The 22802-nt window shown below is 35.2% G+C and overlaps 1 protein-coding gene and 1 pseudogene across 1 annotated transcript; one reads left to right on the forward strand and one right to left on the reverse strand.

The window, feature by feature from the left end:
- Positions 1-665: 665 nt before the first annotated feature.
- Positions 666-3469, reverse strand: LOC120778292 (kelch-like protein 17). The gene is made up of 7 exons (XM_040110077.1): positions 3318-3469; positions 2895-3252; positions 2441-2818; positions 2072-2373; positions 1512-1716; positions 967-1050; positions 666-896 (listed from the first exon to the last, which is right to left on the reverse strand). Exons 1-7 carry the CDS (start codon positions 3467-3469, stop codon positions 684-686), a joined length of 1692 nt encoding a protein of 563 aa, XP_039966011.1. The 3' UTR covers positions 666-683.
- A 7095-nt stretch (positions 3470-10564) lies between these two features.
- On the forward strand, positions 10565-13350 carry LOC120777128 (annotated as a pseudogene).
- The last annotated feature ends 9452 nt before the right edge of the window (positions 13351-22802 follow it).

Genomic DNA, 22802 nt, shown 5'->3' on the forward strand with positions numbered 1-22802 from the left:
CTCTGTAACAACAGGTGCAAAAGTATAAAAATTAATAAATCACAAAAACAAAAAATTTATAAGAAACAATTAAGAAAAAGACACTAAATAATTAAAATAAAAAAGAAAGAATAATATCGGAATAAAAAAGAAACAAAAATAAAATGTGAAAAATTAAAAAAAACAATCGTAATTGAAAACATGATTTACTTTCTCTTTATTTATTTGAAACCAGACATTATTTTTAGCTTTATAATTTCGGACCTTGTGAACCTTCAGTGTTCCGCTGAGCTCTGAGCTTTGTTTCAATTCTACATAAAAATATAAAATTATTTCAATTACTTTTTTTACATTTAATGTTATATTTTCACCTTTCTATTATTATCACAACTGCGATTATTGTAAGAACACTCTTAATTTTTGTGTCCACCACCATACAAGTACAATAGTACAAATATACATATCTATACAAATACATACTTAATACACCAATAGTCGACAAACTGGTGGATTCTACCGATTTTAGAATGTGCCTCATATTACGGATTCCTAACATTCAGTTCAAGTGCCTTTGGCACCATCCCCTGCTTCTACAGTAATTATTTTCGTATGACAACAGTAAAGTTTTATATTATTTTTATAAGATAATTTATTATAAAAGAATTTGTTAAATCGAAAAACCGACCAATAATTAAATTATGTATTTACATCGACGACAGTAAGGATTCAGGCACAACAAAACAGTTATACACATCACTTTTGGGTAATGAGCACCTTTCTACCCAACAGGAATTTTCTTCATCAAAGACCGATACACATGACTTGTCAGCAGATTTAGACTGGCCACCAATAGCCCATAGTTTATTGTCTAGCGATACGCAAGCCATCAAACCACCCCAAACATCCAAAGAGCAAATCTGCGAAATGTTTTCAAGAATATTAAGTTTGACATCAAGCGATTGGCGAAAATCAACTCAATATATGTACCTGTGACCATGTGTCTAGCTGAGGATCATAACGTTCAGCACTGTTAAGGCTTAAAACATAAATGTGACCTTTATGTGCAGCTACCTGTAATATAAGAAGTAGCAATAAACGTTGTATTTAAATTTAATAGAGTTAAGAGGGCGACTAAATGAATCAGTCACTATTTTCAATTAGACAATTTTTTCATTTTTATTGAAGTGGAGTTACATCTGCTTGTTTTGAATACTTTAGAGAAGGCTTGCAATGGTGAAATTAAATGGAATCTCTTATTATAGCGGCAGTATGTGTTTCACGAATAAATTTTAAAACTTTAAACAGAATACGAATTCCGAATACGTTCATCCATCTTTAGTAAACGAAATCCAAAGAGGCGAATGTTATTATCTAAACACTTAAGTAAGTTGTCATATACCGCTGTTGTAGTTGTTTTAACGGATTTATCTCATATACATCATATACCGTTCTTCGACTCTTCCTCATTCTACCAAATCATGACTTGATGAACGTTCTACTAATGTTTATAATTATATTTTAATCCAACTTACACCAGGTAAAATGTGAGATTCTGTCATATCCGCGCAAGAAGTCCAAGTATTCGAATCCGGATTGTAGCATTCGACGGATTTTATTTTCTCTTTGCCATTATAACCGCCCATTATATAAATTTTACTATTCAAGGTAACTGCACCTGCATTATATCGTCCAACAATCAATCTGTTCACGAACTTCCAACCATCGGAAGTCGTATATCTGGAAACAAACAAAAGCAATGAAAAAGAATGCATATTTTTAAACTGAAGAGTCAAAAGTGACATTACGTCACGTTGCATAGTCTATAAAAAAACTTAGAATTATTCAAAATAAGTCGTTGAAAATGCCAAAGTGTTGGAGTTTTCTAAAGTCAGATTCAATCAGATCATAACATTTCACTGAATTCCCTCCTTCTTTCATGGCGAAGTACCTTATTTTGTTTATTATCCATACTACCCTAACACTTTTAGTCTAAAGTGCTTTCACCGTTAAGCTTAAAGTCAACCTTTAGTTGTTAAAGCTCACAATCGCCATCGTTAGGTAATTTGTTATAGATTCATGCATATATATTCACCTTTCCACCGACGACAAAGCATTAGTATCATCAAAACCACCAATCGCGTAGATTTTGCCATTTAATTCGACAACGCAGTGTGCCATTCTTGCTTGGTTCATGGTGGGTAAATTTTGCCATATCTTATTTCGTATATTCCAGCTGCGGACGACGTTAAGTATGGCACCACTTTTCCAACCGCCAATAAATAATAAATTATCATTCTTTAAAATAGTTCTGTACTGTTCGTAATCGATTTTTATATTCCCATATTCCTGCCACTTATCCTCAGTTTTGTTATATTGCTGCAGTTTGGGATTCATCTATTCCAAAAATATTGTAAGTACATTAATGTAAGATTCTCATTTTTGAATATACGCCACAGTGTGCGTTTACCTGCGAGAAAATCGCTAGGATTGTTTTCTCACCACAATTTGTAGCACTGACCAAACGTGGTTCTGTAAATCGCATATTTATCTCTGGCCGTGCTGTAGGCTCTCTGATCCACGATAACGCTCTGAGGGCCAGTAGCTCACATCCAGGTAACGGCTGTATGTGTGTCATCAGAAAGTCCACATTGAATTGGGTAAGCCGGAGACAAGCTATTAAAAGTGGCAGTTGCTCTTTACGCGCAGGAACATCGTAATTGTACCAGCGTTGTATGGCATCGAAGGCATCTTCCTCACGGGTTATGTTCAAATTGTCAGATACCAGAATACGTTGCAATTTTTCTACATCAAAATTCAAAAAGTCATCGCTTCGGCTGATCTAGTATTATTAGAAACAAAATTTAAGTTACACAGGTACTGTTATTGTGAGACATTACGAGTATATTTAGACTCACCTCCATGAAGTTCTGTGTTTCGTATTCGATGATTTTCTGCCTAAGAACGTCACATTTCGTTTCATGCTCCAACATATAAGCAGCCGGCAAGGTGTAGTCATCGATATGTGTCAGGAGGTAGTCCACAATACGGTTTTTGGCATCGTCCAATTGCAAAACGATTGCAGCGTTTAACATGGCAGCGACATTGTTAACGGTAATGGAGGCCTCTCCGGTGTAACAAAACGTTATTAGACGCTCAAAAGTATCGCTATCGATATCATTTATCTCGATGATTGGATCAGTGCCTTGATTGCCATTGAAAAGGTTCTCGAAGTAAGGACTCGCTGCTGCGAGTATCAAACGATGCGCGGGTACACTGAAAAAAAGTATAAATATTAATCTGTATAATTTTATGTAAGCTGAGAACAAAGTAATACTTACAGAGCCGTTGGATTTGACACTTTAAATGTCACATCGATTAGAGACTGCTGGTCGTAGAAGCTAAATATTTTCGACATTAATTTCTCCATGAAACGGTTCTGCTCATTGGAATTTCTCTGAAGCGCAAGTGTTTGGGAGGAACTCGTGGCCATTGCTAGTTACTTAACTTTCCTTCTGTAATAAAATTACAATATTGATTAAAATATTTCAAATAAGTAAATGCACCTCGAAGTTTTCTTCCAAGTTGTCTGGTGTACACTAAATCTACGTCCGATCACTGACTGACAGCTGTCCGCACATAGTACAAACACCAGCACTGCTAAAACTCAACAAAGATTTATCACTCCTTACCTCTGGTGGGGGGAATTCAAACAGTCTTTCGTCAAGTCAGAATTCTTTCATTCTGATTTTATTTTTAAATTTGGAAGCCTTATATACTGTTTTTCAAAATATCCTAATTAACTAATATATGTGTGTGTTTATATGTAAGTATGTTGGCTATTGTTTGAACCTATGTTGTGTGATCTTGGGTTTGTTTTAATGTGCGTACATTTACAAACAGTTGCTAAAATGTATTCTAAGAATTCATAGGTTATCATATGCAAACATCTTATCCTTACGGGGCATCTCAACAGGATAAAATCTATGTCTAACTGTATTGCCATGCCTATTGCCTGTGGATACTCCACATTGCTTATAGCTTACGATATATGGCATACGAATTAGCTGTCACTTCAGCAGTTTGACAGCGCAGTTTTCATTTCTATGAAAATTCGGAGAGGCAACATATCCCATTTGCACATATGCCGACGGCATTTTCATTTCGGTAATATGAAAATTAGAAGAGCGAGTATTAAGACGGTTGTATTATATTATAAAAATAAAGTACATTTTCAAAATAACATTTTTTCAAAAAATTAATATTTAGCTTAATATTGTTAATTTTCTGAAAAATTATGCAAATTGGGTTGGGAATAAGCGAAATCTTAAATTTAATAAACTTATACTAGCAAAAATCAAAATATCATTGCTCATTTTAAATTTATTATTTTAATTGGTATATAGAATTTATGCCACAATTATTACATAGTAGTCCAAAAATATGAATTCTTATTTTTCCCAGAAATGCATTTGTAAAAAAGGATCATTATCCTTTTTTATTTTCCACATAAAAGATTTAAACAGTTCAAGAGCTCAAAACATGCGCTACATCAGCTACCTACCCAAATGCTACCTTCGCAAATGATAAAATAAATTTTTCAAGAGCTCAAAGCATGCTCGAACCTACCTACCCTTCGCCTTTGCGCAAATGATTATCTTATGATAACAAATGCCCACATACAGATTTGGCAATGGCAATAGCAATAGATTTGACAGTTAGTAAGGCATAGATTTTATCCTGTCGAGATGCCCCGTTAGTAATGTTTGTGTTATTGTCTGTTAAATGCTATTGTTTTGCATGGCAATGCATTTTAAGTATGTGTCTGTTTCTGTATATGTGTATGTATGTTCAATATATTTGAACATATATACATAGATATTTAATATTAGTGGACTGTTTTGCTGCTTAACAAGGGGTTGTTTTCAAGTGTACAATTTAATACATGTGTGTGTGTGTTTAATTAAAACAAAATAATAGTAAGACGGGTGTATATTTCCTCATATTAATAACATTAAAATAATTGTAAAACATGTGTATATTCCCACATTGTTTAAATGAGTTAAGCCTCCTCCCACTCTATCTGGGAAAAATTGGCTCACCCTAGCAAGGCAGTACAATACACCACAGCCGATGACACCATAACACAACACCAACTCAACTCACCACACCTGTACAACCCACTCAACAAAAAGGATGAACAACGGGATGGCAGATCGATACTTCATACATCGTTACGCGCATCAGTGCTCACTTTTCGCTACCAGCATTGGCTATATATGTATGTACATAAAATTCGATATATATTATAAAAGTCGCGCATCAACAATCTCTGTATACTTTCGCTTCTACACAGCGCCGCGGATTTCCCACTTGCTTCGATCTTCATCGTTCCGACTGCACCGACTTACAGCGATTCATCGCATTCTACCTCGATGCGACGCGATATATTTTCGCAAAACATTGTACTGTAAATAAACAATAATCTTTATTATATATATATATATATATCTTTATATATATAAATCTTCTGACCGTGTGTTTGTAGTTGAACTGCTCCTAAACGGCTTGACCGATTTTGATGAAATTTTTTGTGTGTGTTCAAGGAGATTCGAGAATGGTTCAGATTCACAATTTGGTCCACTAGAAAATGTTTTGTTAAATTAATTTTTAATTTTTAATCAATTGTAAATTTTGGAATGTTTGACCGATAGATTGCGCTACCATTGCAGTATCCAATATTCAAATTTTAAATTGGGGTAAACGTACAATAAACAAAACTATGCCAAAGTAAAAGGCAACATCTGTAGACAGGTTTTCGTAACGTGGATAGAGTTGTTCGTTCTTAAGTAATGAATTGGGTGATTCAATACATCTATGGGTAGCTATAACATTTTTTTCATACCTGCTAACTATTGGAGGGGGTATCTTGACAGGCAATTTAAAATTGCAAAAGATCTGGCATAAAAAATAGCGGCATAATTGAAGTGTTGATAAAAAGGTCTATCAAAATTTGTGATATACAGAAATCTTTTCGAAGTATTGCAAGACTGATGCCATAACCTTGCCAGCCGATTTTTTTGTCTTTCCACGCTTGAGAACCGTTTCTGAATACGCAGTCCACCAGGCTGACAATCGATTGGACTCGATTGATTTCACTGATGCACAGCCCAAATTCAATAGTATTTTCACCCCAAAAACCTATTCTTTCTTAACGCACGAAATGTTTTTTGATTCATTTTTGTTGCTTCACCAAAAATGCGATTATTCCTTAACTAATACTTATAATCTAACTAATAGAAATAATATATGTAGATGGTATTAGTAGTACTACCTATGTATCAGCCACAGTAAAACATGGACGGGTCCTCTAGTTTTAAATAAATTGTACCCTTTAACTAAATCTTTCCTTCCTTTCTCTTCCTTTTTTCATTTTAAACACTCGCGCGAGTGTGAGTGAACATTGAAATCAGTGGTTTGTATTCCCCAATAAATTGGGTCGGTAATTAAAGACACATTAAAACCGATCGAATAAGCCGTTTTAGCAGAGACTAAACGCAGTGATCTACCTGCCATCCAAGAAATATTCAACGGCTGTGAGTCGAGGCTGAGCAAGGTGAACCAGGCGACCAATTCAATATATGTATCTACAAATACGAAAAGTGTTGCGGAAAAAATAATGGTTATAAACAGGAACAAAATTCTTGATGCCCAAGCGGATTTATACGAAACGATGTTGCACACGTCCAACACTTTTCCAACAAAGTCTGATACATTTGATTTGAGTCTTGGAATCTTCATATTCAAGAGGAAAATTCAATTCCTCAGAGAAATAATGGATGATCTCCACAAAATCACTACAATAAAAAGTGATGATATCAAACTTTTGAAAAATGTGTTTCTTCAAATGCGCAATTTTCACACAAAGTACCTTTCAAACATTTTTCTTGAAGTTGAAAATTCGTATTTTGAAATGTGTATTTCCAAAATCTCAAACTTTGTAAAGCGAGATTACAAGAAGGAGAGCCCGAAATTACGTACAGTTCTCTTCAGCGTGATGTGCTGTTAGAGGATTTTACGATAGAAGAAGAACCAGAAATTTGTACCGTTTTGACTCGGATTTACAAAAGTTCCAATCTTTTATCTACCTTGTATATATTTGTCTTCTGCTGAGGAAGAATCAGCAGAAGTAATAGAGGAAGACAAAAAGCAAAAAAATGAAGTTGAAGAAGAAGAAGAATCACTTGAAGAACTTCATAAACCTTCAAAAACTGAGGAAAAACGAACTGAATTGGTAACTTGTCATCTATCTCTTCCGGTAGGCTCACATTTTGGAGAAATGTGCAAAAGTGAAGTCCAGGTTTGAAGATGAGGGCAAAGCTAAAGAAATCGACCATATTTCGGAAGACGATGCTGAAGCGTATGAGAAGGAAGAGGAAATACAAGATTTGAACAAACCAACAAAATTTCCGAAAAAGGAAAGTTTTCGTAAATTATAAACAGCAGCCAACAATTGCAGCTCGCAAAACTGCTAAAATGCAGAACCATGCGGAAGAAGATTCGAATGATTCTGCAACTATAAACAAAAGGAAAGGTCCTCAACGTGGGACTAGTGGTAGACGAAGCAGATGCACACCAACGACTGCAGCAAAATTGGGCACAAAAGTAAAGGAATGGAATCATCGATATTGCTTACAACAACCACCGAAGAATGGAATCAGTGCAGAAGAGTATACAAGAGTACGAAAAACGTAAAATCAATGGTACACCGTTGTCGGATGTCAAAGAGGAAAAGCCGACATGAGACGAATTTGAAGAAATAGTTACGTGCAAATTATCACTGATACAACGCAGGAAGGCGCATAGTCATCGCGCACGTCACTTTGTTGTCGACCATGACAGGATCGCAAGCTGTGGTCATCTTTCCAGCAGTCACTTTTGCCGCCGTATTGTCGTTATATTAAACAAGATAAGATAAGAAATATCATAAACGAGGTTTGATAATTAAGTAATCTGACTGATTTTATTGCCACGCTTGTGGTAAACCTTGAAATTCCCTTTCTCTTTTTCCGGCATCCCTCCCCTCTCTATTGATATACACATGTACCAACGCTCTAGCTTGTTTAGTTCGCCTGCTGCGTCAAGTTGAGTAAACGTGTGTTTGTAGTGCTCGTCAAGAAAATGGAAAAACGAAATCAAGAGCAACGCGTCGCGATAAAATTTTGCGCCAGATTGGGCGAAACAGCTTCGGAAACGTACGCTAAAATTGTAAGAGTGTATGGTGATAGTGCTTTTAGTCGTGCCCAAAGCTCAGTGGTTGTCTCCGCGCGCCCCCCGCCCGAAAAAAGCTCGCTTGAGCAAGTCGAAGGTGAAAACGATGATTATTGCCTTTTTTGATAGCCGTGGAATCGTCCACAAAGAATTCGTTCCACCGGGGAAAACTATGAATCAAGTCTACTATACATTCCCAAGTACTCGAAAGATTGCGAAAACAAGTCAACAGGGTGCGCCCAGCCATCGCTCGTAACTGGATCCTTCATCACGACAACGCGCCGTGCCACACCGCCCTCACCGTGTCCCAGTATTTGGCCTCTAAAGGGATCGCCGTGTTGCAACAGCCGCCTTATTCGCCCGACATGTCACCCTGTGACTTCTTTTTGTTTCCTAAAACAAAATCGGTGGTCAAAGGAACCCATTTTGAGTCTATTACGGACATCCAGGGGGCCGAGACGAGGGTACTCGCGGACATTCCAGTCGAAGCGTTCCAGAAATGTTACGAAGCATGGAAAATGCGCTGGAATCGCTTGCATAACTGCCCAAGAGGACTACTTTGAAGGGGATGGCAGAGTTGTAGAATAATTTTCAAATATACGGTTTTAATGGAATAAGTCTCATTATTTAATTGTCACACCTCGTACATACATGTCTATATACAGTCCACTAATTATAAATAATCATTTATTTCCCTCGGCAATATGTTCAAATAGCATTGAACATGCATACTTATCAACAAAGCCGTACCAGTACATAGACAACCACATGCATTTAAATGCAAAGTGCATCTAATAATATTAAAAATGCATGGGACACAAGTCACAAATTTACATAAGAGATAACATTAAACACACACACACACACACATGTATTAAATTGTACACTTGAAAACAACCCCTTGTGAAGCAGCAAAACAGTCCACTAATATTAAATATCTATGTATATATGTTCAAATATGTTGAACATACATACACATATACAGAAACAGACACATACATAAAGTGCATTGTCATGCTAAACAATAGCATTCAACAGACAATAACACAAACATTACTAACGGGGCATCTCGACAGGATAAAATCTATGTCTTACTAACTGTCAAATCTATTGCTATTGCCATTGCCAAATCTGTATGTGGGCATTTGTTATCATAAGATAATCATTTGCGCAAAGGCGAAGGGTAGGTAGGTTCGAGCATGCTTTGAGCTCTTGAAAAATTTATTTTATCATTTGCGAAGGTAGCATTTGGGTAGGTAGCTGATGTAGCGCATGTTTTGAGCTCTTGAACTGTTTAAATCTTTTATGTGGAAAATAAAAAAAAAGGATAAAGATCCTTTTTTTACAAATGTATTTCTGGGAAAAATAAGAATTCATATTTTTGGACTACTATATAATAATTGTGGCATACATTTTATATTCCAATTAACATAATAAATTTAAAATGAGCAATGATATTTTGATTTTTGCTAGTATAAGTTTATTAAATTTAAGATTTCGCTTATTCCCAACCCAATTTGCATAATTTTTCAGAAAATTAACAATATTAAGCTAAATATTAATTTTTTGAAAAAATGTTATTTTGAAAATGTACTTTATTTTTATAATATAATACAACCGTCTTAATACTCGCTCTTCTAATTTTCATATTACCGAAATGAAAATGCCGTCGGCATATGTGCAAATGGGATATGTTGCCTCTTCGAATTTTCATAGAAATGAAAACTGCGCTGTCAAACTGCTGAAGTGACAGCTAATTCGTATGCCATAAATCGTAAGCTATAAGCAATGTGGAGTATCCACAGGCAATAGGCATGGCAACACAGTTAGACATAGATTTTATCCTGTTGAGATGCCCCGTAAGGATAAGATGTTTGCATATGATAACCTATGAATTCTTAGAATACATTTTAGCAACTGTTTGTAAATGTACGCACATTAAAACAAATCCAAGGTCACACAACATAGGTTCAAACAATAGCCAACATACATACATATAAACATACACATATATTTAGTTAATTAGGATATTTTGAAAAACAGTATATAAGGCTTCCAAATTTAAAAATAAAATCAGAATGAAAGAATTCTGACTTGACGAAAGACTGTTTGAATTCCCCCCGCTAGAGGTAAGGAATGATAAATCTTTGTTGAGTTTTAGCAGTGCTGGTGTTTGTACTATGTGCGGACAACTGTCAATCAGTGATTTAGTGCACACCAAACAACTTGGAAGTAAACTTCCAGATGCATTTACTTATTTGAAATATTTTAATCAATATTGTAATTTTATTACAGAAGGAAAGTTAAGTAACTAGCAATGGCCACGAGTTCCTCCCAAACACTTGCGCTTCAGAGAAATTCCAATGAGCAGAACCGTTTCATGGAGAAATTAATGTCGAAAATATTTAGCTTCTACGACGAGCAGTCTTTGATCGATGTGACATTTAAAGTGTCAAATCCAACGGCTCTGTAAGTATTACTTTGTTCTCAGCTTACATAAAATTATACAGATTAATATTTATACTTTTTTTTCAGTGTACCCGCGCATCGTTTGATACTCGCAGCAGCGAGTCCTTATTTCGAGAACCTTTTCAATGGCAATCAAGGCACTGATCCAGTCATCGAGATAAATGATATCGATAGCGATATTTTTGAGCGTCTAATAACCTTTTGTTACACTGGACAGGCCTCCATTACCGTTAACAATGTCGCTGCCATGCTAAATGCTGCAATCGTGTTGCAAATGGACGATGCCAAAATCCGTATTGTGGACTACCTCATGACACGTATCGATGACTACACCTTGCAGGCTGTTTATACGTTGGAGCATGAAACGAAATGTGAAGTTCTTAGGCAGAAAATCATCGAATACGAAACACAGAACTTCATGGAGGTGAGTCTAAATATACTCGTAATGTCTCACAATGACAGTACCTGAGTAACTTAAATTTTGTTTCTAATAATACTAGATCAGCCGAAGCGATGAGTTTTTGAATTTCGATGTAGAAAAATTGCAACGTATCCTGGTATCTGACAATTTGAACATAACCCGTGAGGAAGATGCCTACGATGCCATACAACGCTGGTACAATTACGATGTTCCTGCGCGCCAAGAGCAACTGCCACTTTTAATAGCTTGTCTGCGTCTTACTCAATTCAATGTGAACTTCCTGATGACACACATACAGCCGTTACCTGGATGTGAGCTACTGATCTTCAAGGCGTTATCGTGGATCGGAGTGCCTACAGCACGGCCAATGATAAATATCCGATTTACAGAACCACGTGGTGTCAGTACTACAAATTGTGTTGAGAAAACTATCCTAGCGCTTTGCTCAGAGGTAAACACATACTGTGGCTTATATTCAAAACTGATAATCTTACATTAATTTACTTACAATATTTTTGGAATAGCTGAATCCCAAACTGCAGCAATATAACAAAACTGAGGACAAGTGGCAGGAGTATGCGAGTATAAAAATCGATTACGAACTATATAGAACTACTTTAAAGGATGATAATTTATTATTTATTGGCGGTTGGAAAAGTGGTGCCATACTTAACGTCGTCCGCAGCTGGAATATACGAAATAAGACATGGCAGAATTTGCCCGCCATGAACCAAGCAAGATTCCTACACTGCGTTGTCGAATTAAATGATAAAATCTACGCGATTGGTGGTTATGAGGGTACAGCTTTGTCGTCGGTGGAAAGGTGAATATATATGCATGAATCTATAACAAATTATCTAACGATGGCGATTGTGAGCTTTAACAATTACAAGTTAACTTTAAGCTTAACGGTGAAAGAACTTTAGACTAGATGTGTTAGGGTAGTATGAATAATAAACACAATAAGGTACTTCGGCATGAAAAAAGGAGGGAATTCAGTGAAATGTTATGGTCTGATTGAATCTGACTTTAGAAAACTCTATCACTTTGAGATTGTCAACGACTTAATTAAATTAATTATAAGTTTGTTTAATAGACTATACAATGTGACGAAATATCACTTTTGACGCTTCAGTTTATAGATATGCATTCTGTTTTCATTGCTTTTGTTTGTTTCCAGATATACGATTGCCGATGGTTGGGAGTTCGTGAAGAGCTTAATTGTTGAACGATTGCATGCAGGTGCAGTGACATTAAATGGGAAATTTATGTAGTAGGCGGTTATAGCAGGAATGGGGATTTAAAATCCGTCGAATGCTACAATCCGGATTCGAATACTTGGACTTCTTGCGCGGTTATGACAAAATCTCACGTTTTACCTTGTGTAAGTTAGATTAAAATATAATTATTTATATTAGTAGAACGTTCATCAAGTCATGATTTGGTAGAATGAGGAAGAGTCGAAGAACGGTATATGACGTATATGAGTAACTCCGTTAAAACAACAACAACAGCGGTGTATGACAACTTTACTTAAGCGTTTAAATAATAACATTCGCCTCTTTGGATTACTATTACTAAAAACGGATGTACGTAATCGGTATTCGTATTCTGTCTACAGCATTAAAATTTATTTGTGAAATACGTACTTCCGCTATAATAAGAGATTCCATTTGATTTCACCATTGCAAGCCCTCCCTAAAATTTTCAAAACTAACAAAATTACATCCGCTTCAATGAAAATGACCGAAATTGTCTAATATGAAATAGTCACTGATTCATTTCGTCGCCCTCTTAACTCCATTAAAATTAAACAAAACGTTTATTGCTACTTCTTATATTACAGGTAGCTGCACATAAAGGTCATATTTATGTTTTAAGCCATAAAGGTGCTGAACGTTACGATCCTCAGCTAGACACATGGTCACAGGTAAATATATTGAGTTGATTTTCGCCAATCGCTTGATGCCAAACTGAATATTCTTGAAAACATTTCGCAGATTATCTCTTTGGAAGTTGGTCCTGGTTTGATTACTTTCGTATCGCTGGACAATAAACTATTGGCTATTGGTGGAAAGTCTAAATCTGCTGACAAGTCATGTGTATCAGTCTTTGATGAAGAAAATTCCTGTTGGGTAGAAAGGGGCTCATTACCCAAAAATGTAGTTCATAACTCTTTTGTTGTGGCTGAATCCTTGCTGTCGTCGATGTGAATAAATAATGTAATTATTTGTCCGTTTTTCGATTAAACAATTTTTTTAAAAATAAATTATCTTATACAAATAATATAAAACTTCACTATTGTCATACGAAAATAATTACGGTGGAAGCAGGGGATGGTGCCAAAGGCACTTGAACTGAATGTTAGGAATCCGTAATATGAGGCACATTCTAAAATCGGTAGAATCCACCAGTTTGTCGACTATTGGTGTATTAAGTATGTATTTGTATAGATATGTATATTTGTACTATTGTACTTGTATGGTGGTGGACACAAAATTAAGAGTGCTCTTATATTAATCACAAATGCGATAATAATGAAGTGAAAAAAGTGAGAGATAACATTAAATGAAAATAAATGTAATCGAAATAATTTTAAATTTTTATGTAGAATTGAATGCAGTTATCTAGAACTGCACAAAAACATAAAATAAAGCTCAGAGCTCAGCGGAACACTGAAGATTCACAGGATCAGCAATTATAAAGCTAAAAATAATGTATGGTTTTAAATAAATAAAGAGAAAGTAAATCATGTTTTCAATTGCAACATTTGTCTTTTTTAATTCTTCACATTTTGTTTTTATTTCTATTTTTAATTCTAATTATTTAGTTTCTAAAAATTGAGATACCTCGATAAAACTTTTTATGTGGGTTTCTTGGTACAAAAAAACAATTCGAGTTCGTTTATGGGCATAATCGGATCACTGCCACACCCGCAAATCGGCATTAATCACAATATATAAAGTGCCATAACTAAGCACTAAATTAACGTGCGAAGACAACTTCCTTTACGGTTAAATTATTTCAATAAAGCAATACGAAAGTAGTTTCTAAGTTTCCACTTGCGTTGCTATTCCGTGATATCGTGAGGAATAAGCAAACTCATTTTGAAAATTTTCAAATTCAGAGACGGATACAGCTGACACACAGCAATTGCACTTAATATGCGTGACTGGCAGAAGTTCATTGCTATCATGCTATGATGTGTCAGAAAGCTCTTGCAGCATTTGCATGACTTTAAGCGGAATAAGAAGTGTAGTTTATAGGCAAATGCCCTCAGTTATTTTCGAATAAATTTTATTTTACACTTGCTGTACAAAAATATAATATCTCTGACTTTTCATGTTCATTTACTCGCAATTCAAATATTTGGCAGCTTTAGCAATAAAATTATCAATATCAAAATATTATTTATTGCTATAAAGTGCGTCCGACCTAGTAACATCTTAGGTAAATCCTATCTTTTGCTCACAATAAAAAGTAGCTTAGCAAAAATATAAATTTCACCATCGAACATTTTCAGATCTGTGTTTGATAAAAATAATAATAATTCTAATTTCATTCGCACGGTTGTTTCATTTTTATTAGCAGTGTATAGTAGAGGATTTCTAAGTTGTGTAAATTTTTACTAAATTTGAAACAAAATGCAAACTAATGGATGAAAATATATTTTCTGTTGACATCGCTTGTTGGAAGAAATTCTAACATAATTTAAATGAAATTTTTAACAGCAAACCAGTCAGTTTTTATACTATCGCTACATGTTGCACAGGTCTTTGTAAGACCTAACACTAATCAAGACATATACAGAGTTTTATATAAGTATATGATCTGAATAACAAACCAAGCTGAGTTTCAGATAACAGTCTCTCCGGCAGACCGTCTGTCAGTGCAAATAGTTACTTCAGTAAAAATTGAGATAGCTTGTTCAAACTTGATAATAGTATTCATATTGCTAATAGACGGAGTCGAATCATTGCAGTACCCAAAGAATACCAATTGTGGACGTACCTACATAGAGGCATAACTAAGTTTCACATAAACATGTAAAACTCTGATTCGTTACACGAAATCGCGGTACAGAAGGGCATCTGTGGGTTGAAAATGTTTCAAAAGTGGGCATGGGCAAGTGAGGAGAAGGCCTTAGAGTACCATTGTATACACTACGAATCAGATTATAAGAAAGATCACTCCCATGTAAAGGTTACATTGAAACATACTAAAAGTGCGTTAAATAAATAAGCCAGGAGAACATAATTTTGCATCCTAAATAATATAGAATGATCTTATAGGAGTCGTTTAGAGTTTGGGGTGCCTAAACTGGACCTTTTTATGAAATTTTTTAATTCAAATAAACTTTGGCTAAGTGCTTAAGATTACAATCAAATTTCTATATTATGTTTTGAAAATGGGAATCGTTCAAAACGCACCTCAGCTTCCCGCTTCGGTTGTACACGTAGATATGTGTTAGCTTAATAAAAATTAAAGAACGTCTTTCTTTGTTAATTGTATATCTGTTTGACTTCATAGCTTAACATCGGTCAATCTGTGAGGTATCTTAATGAAACTTAGAAAACATCTTTTTCCAGTAATTTTATGCCATTATATCAAATATGATTTTGATTTTGAAATTTCCGTTCCTTTTGCTAATAGTTCTCCTAGGATATTTCCCGTTTCTTTCGGTTGTTTATAAAAATCTAAAGCAATCAATTGTGTAGCTAAACATGGTTTCTAAAATTACCGTCTAGACAACACGTTATATTTTAGGATTTCCCAAAAAATAAACAGCACTTGCATATATAAATACCCCGATTAAATTTACGCTTTTTATTTAAATACCACTTCGGCTTGACACAAGTCGTGTTAATAAATTAAATACATCGGTTTTACTCACAAGGCTCCTAGGACTTAAACTCTTTCATTGAATAAAGTAAATGAGCAAAGGCAACAGCGTGTAAACCAAATGTCCTCACTAAGTCTGTTCCGGGGGGTGGCTGCTCGACTGCAGGAACATGTTGGCCTGCAGACATTGCAGTTCAACGACGCAGAAACAACATTTATTATGCAAATTAAACAGCACATTTCGGTGATTATTAAAACATCGCGTTTATGTAATATTGATGCTGTATAGTGGCGTGTTGAAAATATATAATTTTATTTTAAGAAATTTGGGTGTGTGTTTGTATTCTTGTTGACTTGCGTAATTAATTTTATTATACGAATTTATTACTTTCCATGCCGTTTTGAGAAGAGCTACACTTCGCGAAAAGGAAATCCACCCACTCTACAGAATGACTATAAATATATCGCGCTAAACTAAGGTTATCATGTTATCTTAAATTAGACATTTTTTTGTGAGTGTCAATCACTTTAATTTACTTCATGTTTAAGCATTTCTATACAAGAAACTTATAGTGTAACACTTGTTTTAGTGCAAAATATACTAAGAGCACACACACATAATGAACCCTAGGAAAAAATATTGTTATGAACAATAATATAATCTCTAAACAAGTTATTTATGTACATAATCTACGTTTTATATGTTCTGTATTTAACAATAGACAATATGACAAAGCAAAATAAAGTTATGTTTTAAAAAAACTCTTAGTATTATGTAGAATCTATTATGTAGCCTCTATTCGTTAAGGCACGGATTCAAACACACGTTGAACATAATTTTAATAAATTTCTTCATTCTGATTAACTTCTGTATTTTTCCACTTCTTTTAGACTTTTTGGACGCTTTTCACTTATCCTTTTGCCCATATAATGAAAGCAGTTCTCAAATCTGTTGAGATCTGGACTGTTAACTGGCCACGTGAGAGACTTAATCCCATACAAATATTTTTAGCTTGTAACCTGTAAGTATTTGTAATGAATTATAGTTACCATTTGGCTCTACGGCTGAATCATCCAGAAAACAAGAAAAACCATTAACTTCGGCTGCACCGAAGCTAAGATACCTTTCACAGGTGCATTTCTTTTAGTAACAATGTGTTCAGTTTGTATGGAAGCAATATGTATATGGTAATTCGTTCTGAACAATTTTTTCTGAGATTATATTATTACCTTTAGCAGTAATCCATGGCGAATTTCGTGAAGATACCACGTCAAATGCAAAGGTTTTCCATAGAAGCCTTTGATTCCGATTGTTCGGATTGTATGGCAGATATATGTATGCTATAGTAAGCCGATCTGAGCAATTTCTTCTGATATTCCATTATTTCTATGAATAAAAACTCATGCCTAATTTCGTGAAGATATATCGTCAAATGAGGAAGTTTCCCTTGCAAGCATTTGCTTCCGATCATTCAGTTTGTGTGGCAGCTATATGCTATATATAATCGATCTAAACAATTTCTGCGGAGATTACATTATTATCTAATCTAGACAATAACCTGTGCCAACTTTTGTGAAGATAAATTGTCACATGTGAAAGTTATCTATGTATACAAAAACTTGATTCCTATCGTTCATTTTGTATGGCAGTTATATGTTATGGTGGTTTGATATCGGCAGTTCCGACAAATGAGCAGCTTCTTGAAGAGAAAATGACTTTTACAAAATTTCAAAACGATATCTTAAAAACTGAGGGACTAGTTCGTATATATACAGACAGACGAACATGGCTAAATCGGCTCAACTCGACATACTGATCATTTATATATATACTTTATAGGGTCTCCAACGCTTCCTTCTGAGTGTTACAAACTTCGTGACAAATTAATAAACCCTGTTCAGGGTATGATAAACATTTTTTGAAATTTTGAGTAAGTTCGAGAAAAACTCTCTCCTGTGGCATTGCCTTCAGGTCCAAATAAATTAAATTTGGATTTGTCCGAAGAAATAACATTTCCTCAGTCTGCTGTAGTCGAAGTTTTGCGTGATTTTGCCCACTTAAGACTCAAAGTAACTAAAGCCCAGAAGCTGAAATTTCGACTGCGTTTTGTAGCAATTGGGGCCATATGTCAGCAATAGCTTGCCGAATGTAATCTTCTAAGGCGTCAATCGTCTCGGGCTTACAATCGACACCATTATGACATGGATTAAACTTAACGGAACAAGATAAGGTGGACGAAGTTCGAGTGCAACTGAACAACTTTAACAATTAATAAATATATTTTCGGACTGGGGGAAATAGTCAACCGATGTAGGTATACGTTCAACTTCATTGGTAAATTATTTTTTGCCATTTTCTAGCTGCAGTGCAAAAATATTATGCATGCTTCTTATATGAAATCGTAAGCTACAATGATCCTAAAGCAAAGTGAAGTCGCTACGGATTTCTGACATAAAAACATTTCTCACAACGATTTTGAAAATTTTTAGCAATCCTACAATTTCGAAACTCAAAAAATCTCTTAAAATTGATATTACAAACTTAAATTAATCACATTTATACCGTTACTAGCTGGCCCCGCAGCCGTTGTTCTGCGTGAAATTATATATTTTGAAATGAAACTAAAGTTGAATTTATCATTTAATTTTTTTTTTTTCATTGTAACGCAGCTTGATAAAAACATTTTTTGGTTTCGGTTCCTGTATACAGAAAAGATGGTTTTCCAACTCGTGAGCGCGCCTCGTATATCTGGCCGTGTGTAAAGCATAGCGTTTCCAAATTTATGCCACACACTATGCGACTATCCTTGTGTCCTGTTGATTGTCATCTCAAATTCAATTTTCACTGGAAACGGAATCAAACATTCTTCCTCCTTGTATTCGATAGCTGCGCCACAATCAGTCGGGTTCTATTACACAGTTTCGGCACGAATTTGCGAAATATAATAACGACAGATCCAACTTTGAGACGGAAATGATCCGGTGGCATACCAAGCCTTTCCAATATATTTAGAAACTCCACTGGATAATTCTTCATTGTCAAGACGATCGATCGATTTGTATGAGCAGAAGTCTCCCAGAATTTGACTTTGAATCTTTCAGTTTAAGTCAACAACATCAGTATTTTTGTCAGCTAACATTGTGCGTGCACTTAAGGAATCATAGTTACGATAATTTGTCCAATGTCCGAACATTCGCGCTTAGTTCATCTTTCGTGAACTGATAAACGGCAGATGGAATTTATATCGAACCATCGGAAGTAGTAACCGGAATTGACCCATTTCCAATTCTTAGCGAAAGCGATGTACTATAAAATGTCTTCGGCAATATCATTATTGCACGTATCCCATAATTGACGCGGCTGTGAAGGCTGATATGTCGAAATGATTATCGTGAAAAGTGTGCGATCTTCATTTGTATTCGAAGTATCTATCGCATCGTCCATCGTTTGATTCCAGTGATTATCATGTTCTAGCAATTGTAATTGCAAACATTCTCAAAAAGTTGCACACACCGTACCATTCACACTACGCAATGACTCAAATGAAGTTGAACAGCGTACAGTAATCAATATCAACCGAAGGAAGAAGCAATCGTCGTTTTTCAGGTGGATTGTGCAAATTCGTCCTAATGCATTAGTTGAGAAAACACCTGGATGTCCATCTACTGGTTGGCCTTGCTTTCTGCTATTTCCTCGACGATGCATTCCATGTAAAATATCAAGATATTTCCGAATAGAGCAATGTTCTCGCAATTGGATCACAGACGCAAGTTGAGAAAAAACTCGTCAATGTTAATTTTGTTGCTGGCGGTGTTTCCTCTGGCTGTACCGTATTCTCTGAGTTGAAAACGTTCATTAATTTCAGTAGTAAATATCCTGCAAAGCGCTTTAGTGCAGTTCACGTATCGACCGTATCGTTCAAGACCAATAACCGCCATGTTGCTTCACCAAACTACAATACTCAACATTGATATGAGTTTTGAATGTGAATTAAAAAATAGTGGGGAATATAGTAAGATCCATGTGTCGTCAACTTCGATATTCACTCTTCTAAATTGAATGCTGACATACAAACCGAAAAAGGATTCTAGTGTCCGCAAGGTCTGGGTCTTTCTCTGGATCAGGAATTTCCGCAGAAATGATTTCATCAATTTGATCTGGTGTAACCACCGCCACCAATCCACCATCCAAAGAAGAATGTGTGCGTGCGACAAACCTTTTTTTTGCACCTCAACAGAGTACATCTAACAGCACCATTTATACCACATATGTTGCTTCAAGATAAAGTACATCAGACATCACAGCTGTTGTTTGAAAAGTCGTCACAGCACGACGATCGTGACGATTGCTTGCTGAGTGACCGCACGTATGTATGTCATCGCATTCTGGGAATACTCGGTAATGTGCCTTTGGCTGCCAATGGATGTTGATGCCAAAAAGAACACCGACCACTATTAGCGCGACTTCTTCGTGGCATCGTAACAAAGTTCAATCTGTAATTGGTCACTTTGTGTGAAACACACATAATGCTTTCACTGAATAATTTCCAAAATTTTTTTTTAATAGCCGAAATAAAGAAAGCAAATGACAAATTTGAACAATTAAAATAATACAAAAACAAAAGGAAAAAAGTTGAAAAAAAAATTTGTATGAAAAAAAGTTCTTTTTTTTGAATTGTCCAATTTTCCGATTTTTCCTCACGAAAGGCATACGGTTTTTTATTTCTAAACTTTCCTCGATCCACAGCGAACAACCTCTGAAAATTTCATCAAGATTGGTTCAGCCGTTCTCGAGCATTAGCGTTACTAACAGCATTCTTGTATGGGAAAAATAAAAGGGTTCTTTTTAGGGATTTTCCGGCAATTATTCGAAATTTCCGTAAAAACCATCCTTGAGCCTCAACGAACATTTAAAAAAAAAGAATTGGCAAAATTGGTCCAGGTGTTTTTGAGTTATGCGCTTACCAACACATTTTGCGATTCATTTTTATATATAAGATGAAATATATTTGTAAAAATTGATGGTTAGCGTCGGAGAGCGGTAACAATGAACCCGCTAGGTGATAAATTTTACCTTGGATCTGTAATATGTATGCAATGTTATAGGAATAAATTTTTCCCTATTCATTGAAAAAACCATCAAATATTCCATGCAATCACCTTAAATGTCGGCATAAATTGATCTCTTATAATTTTTGTAGCGTCGAAAGAAGTCATTTGAAAAGACGAATTGTACTCTTGTATATGATTTAAAAAATGTTTCGATTCTGGTGATGTCTCAAAAATTAATGATTGTAATGGTTCAGGAGGCGGTTTAAATTCCGGCAATTTTACTTTCCCGTTAGCGCAACACATTCCAGCCGTTTCACCCGAGAATTTAGCCGCTTCACAATGTGGGCATATAACATCCATCATTCCAATATATCCATGTACATTATAGTCGATTGAAGGGTTGTAATCAAATGCAGCACGGAATACGACGTCGTATTCGCGTAGGTCTTGCTGGATTTCTTGCATGATGAGCTTCTGCAAATCAATTTCGTGGACGTCGCACTGCACTTTGTGATACTCTTTGTGACAACACGCCCCGAGCATTTCGAGTACATCGACCTATGTTTGATTTTGGACGTGCCGGCACTTTCTTTAAAATAATTTTTTATATGATCCCTTCGTTTGAAACACACACAAAGTTTTCACTGAATAATTTTCAATAATTATTCTTTTAAATAGCAGGAATAAAAAAGCAAGCGACCGAAATTGAACGATTCAAATAGTAATTTACAAATCAAAATATTGAAAAACAAAACAAAAAATAATTGTATGAAAAGTCACTTTTTGGAAATATCCAATTTTTCGACTTTTCCTTATGAAAAGTATATGGTTTTTTTTATATCTAACCTTTTCCAGATCCACAGCGAACAACTTCTGATTTCATGAAGACTGGTTCCGCCGTTCTCGAGCGTTAGCGTTACTAACAAACAAACAATCATATATATATTTGTATATACATACATACATAGAAAATAAAACGTTTGTATGGGAAAAAGAAAAGGGCTGTTTTTTGGGGTTTTCCGGCAACTTTCGTAATTTTTCCTTCTCCTAATAATAACAAATACAAAAAAAAAAAAAAAAATCAGCCAAATCGGTTCAGCCGTTTATGAGTGATGAAATTACAAAGAAAGTGGCATTGATTTTTATTGTATATGTATAGATTATATCGGAATTATACCGTTTCTATAACAGAATGCTCATTAAACTTTCATCATCTGAAAGTGGTCTCTGAAATCCAAAAATTACTTCGCTGAAGGTTATGTTTTTCGAAATATTGAAAAACAATCCCCTGCCCGCGATGACAAATTCACTTATCCAACTTGATTGCTGAGTCTAAGAACAGATGCTATTAGACTTTGAAACTTCTGGGTAGTCGGAGACGTCAACATATCTTGATTGCAATGAAGAAGATGTGATTCTGGGAGCATCAGATAACGCGAATATTCAAATCGTTGGAAACATTATTATGCACCATATGCATAGTATAAATTCATCAGATCTTACATACCACTTTTATAAAAAAAATCGATTTATGCACCACCAAGATGAACAATTCTTGCAAACGTTGCAATATATCGCGGTTAATTTGAAATATTTTGGATGTTTTCATTTCGGTAATTACCTCTTTAAGATTTGTAAATTAATGCCAAGCAAACTGTAATTTTAAACCACCACATGCAGTAATAATAAATTTAATGCAAATTAGTTCTTTAATATTAACTTGACCCACAACATAAACGCTGACTTCACACAGCAGCAGGTGCGAAAAACA

Source organism: Bactrocera tryoni, chromosome 5 (genome assembly GCF_016617805.1).
Source record: "Bactrocera tryoni isolate S06 chromosome 5, CSIRO_BtryS06_freeze2, whole genome shotgun sequence".
In the NCBI taxonomy this organism is placed as follows: Eukaryota; Metazoa; Arthropoda; class Insecta; order Diptera; family Tephritidae; genus Bactrocera; species Bactrocera tryoni.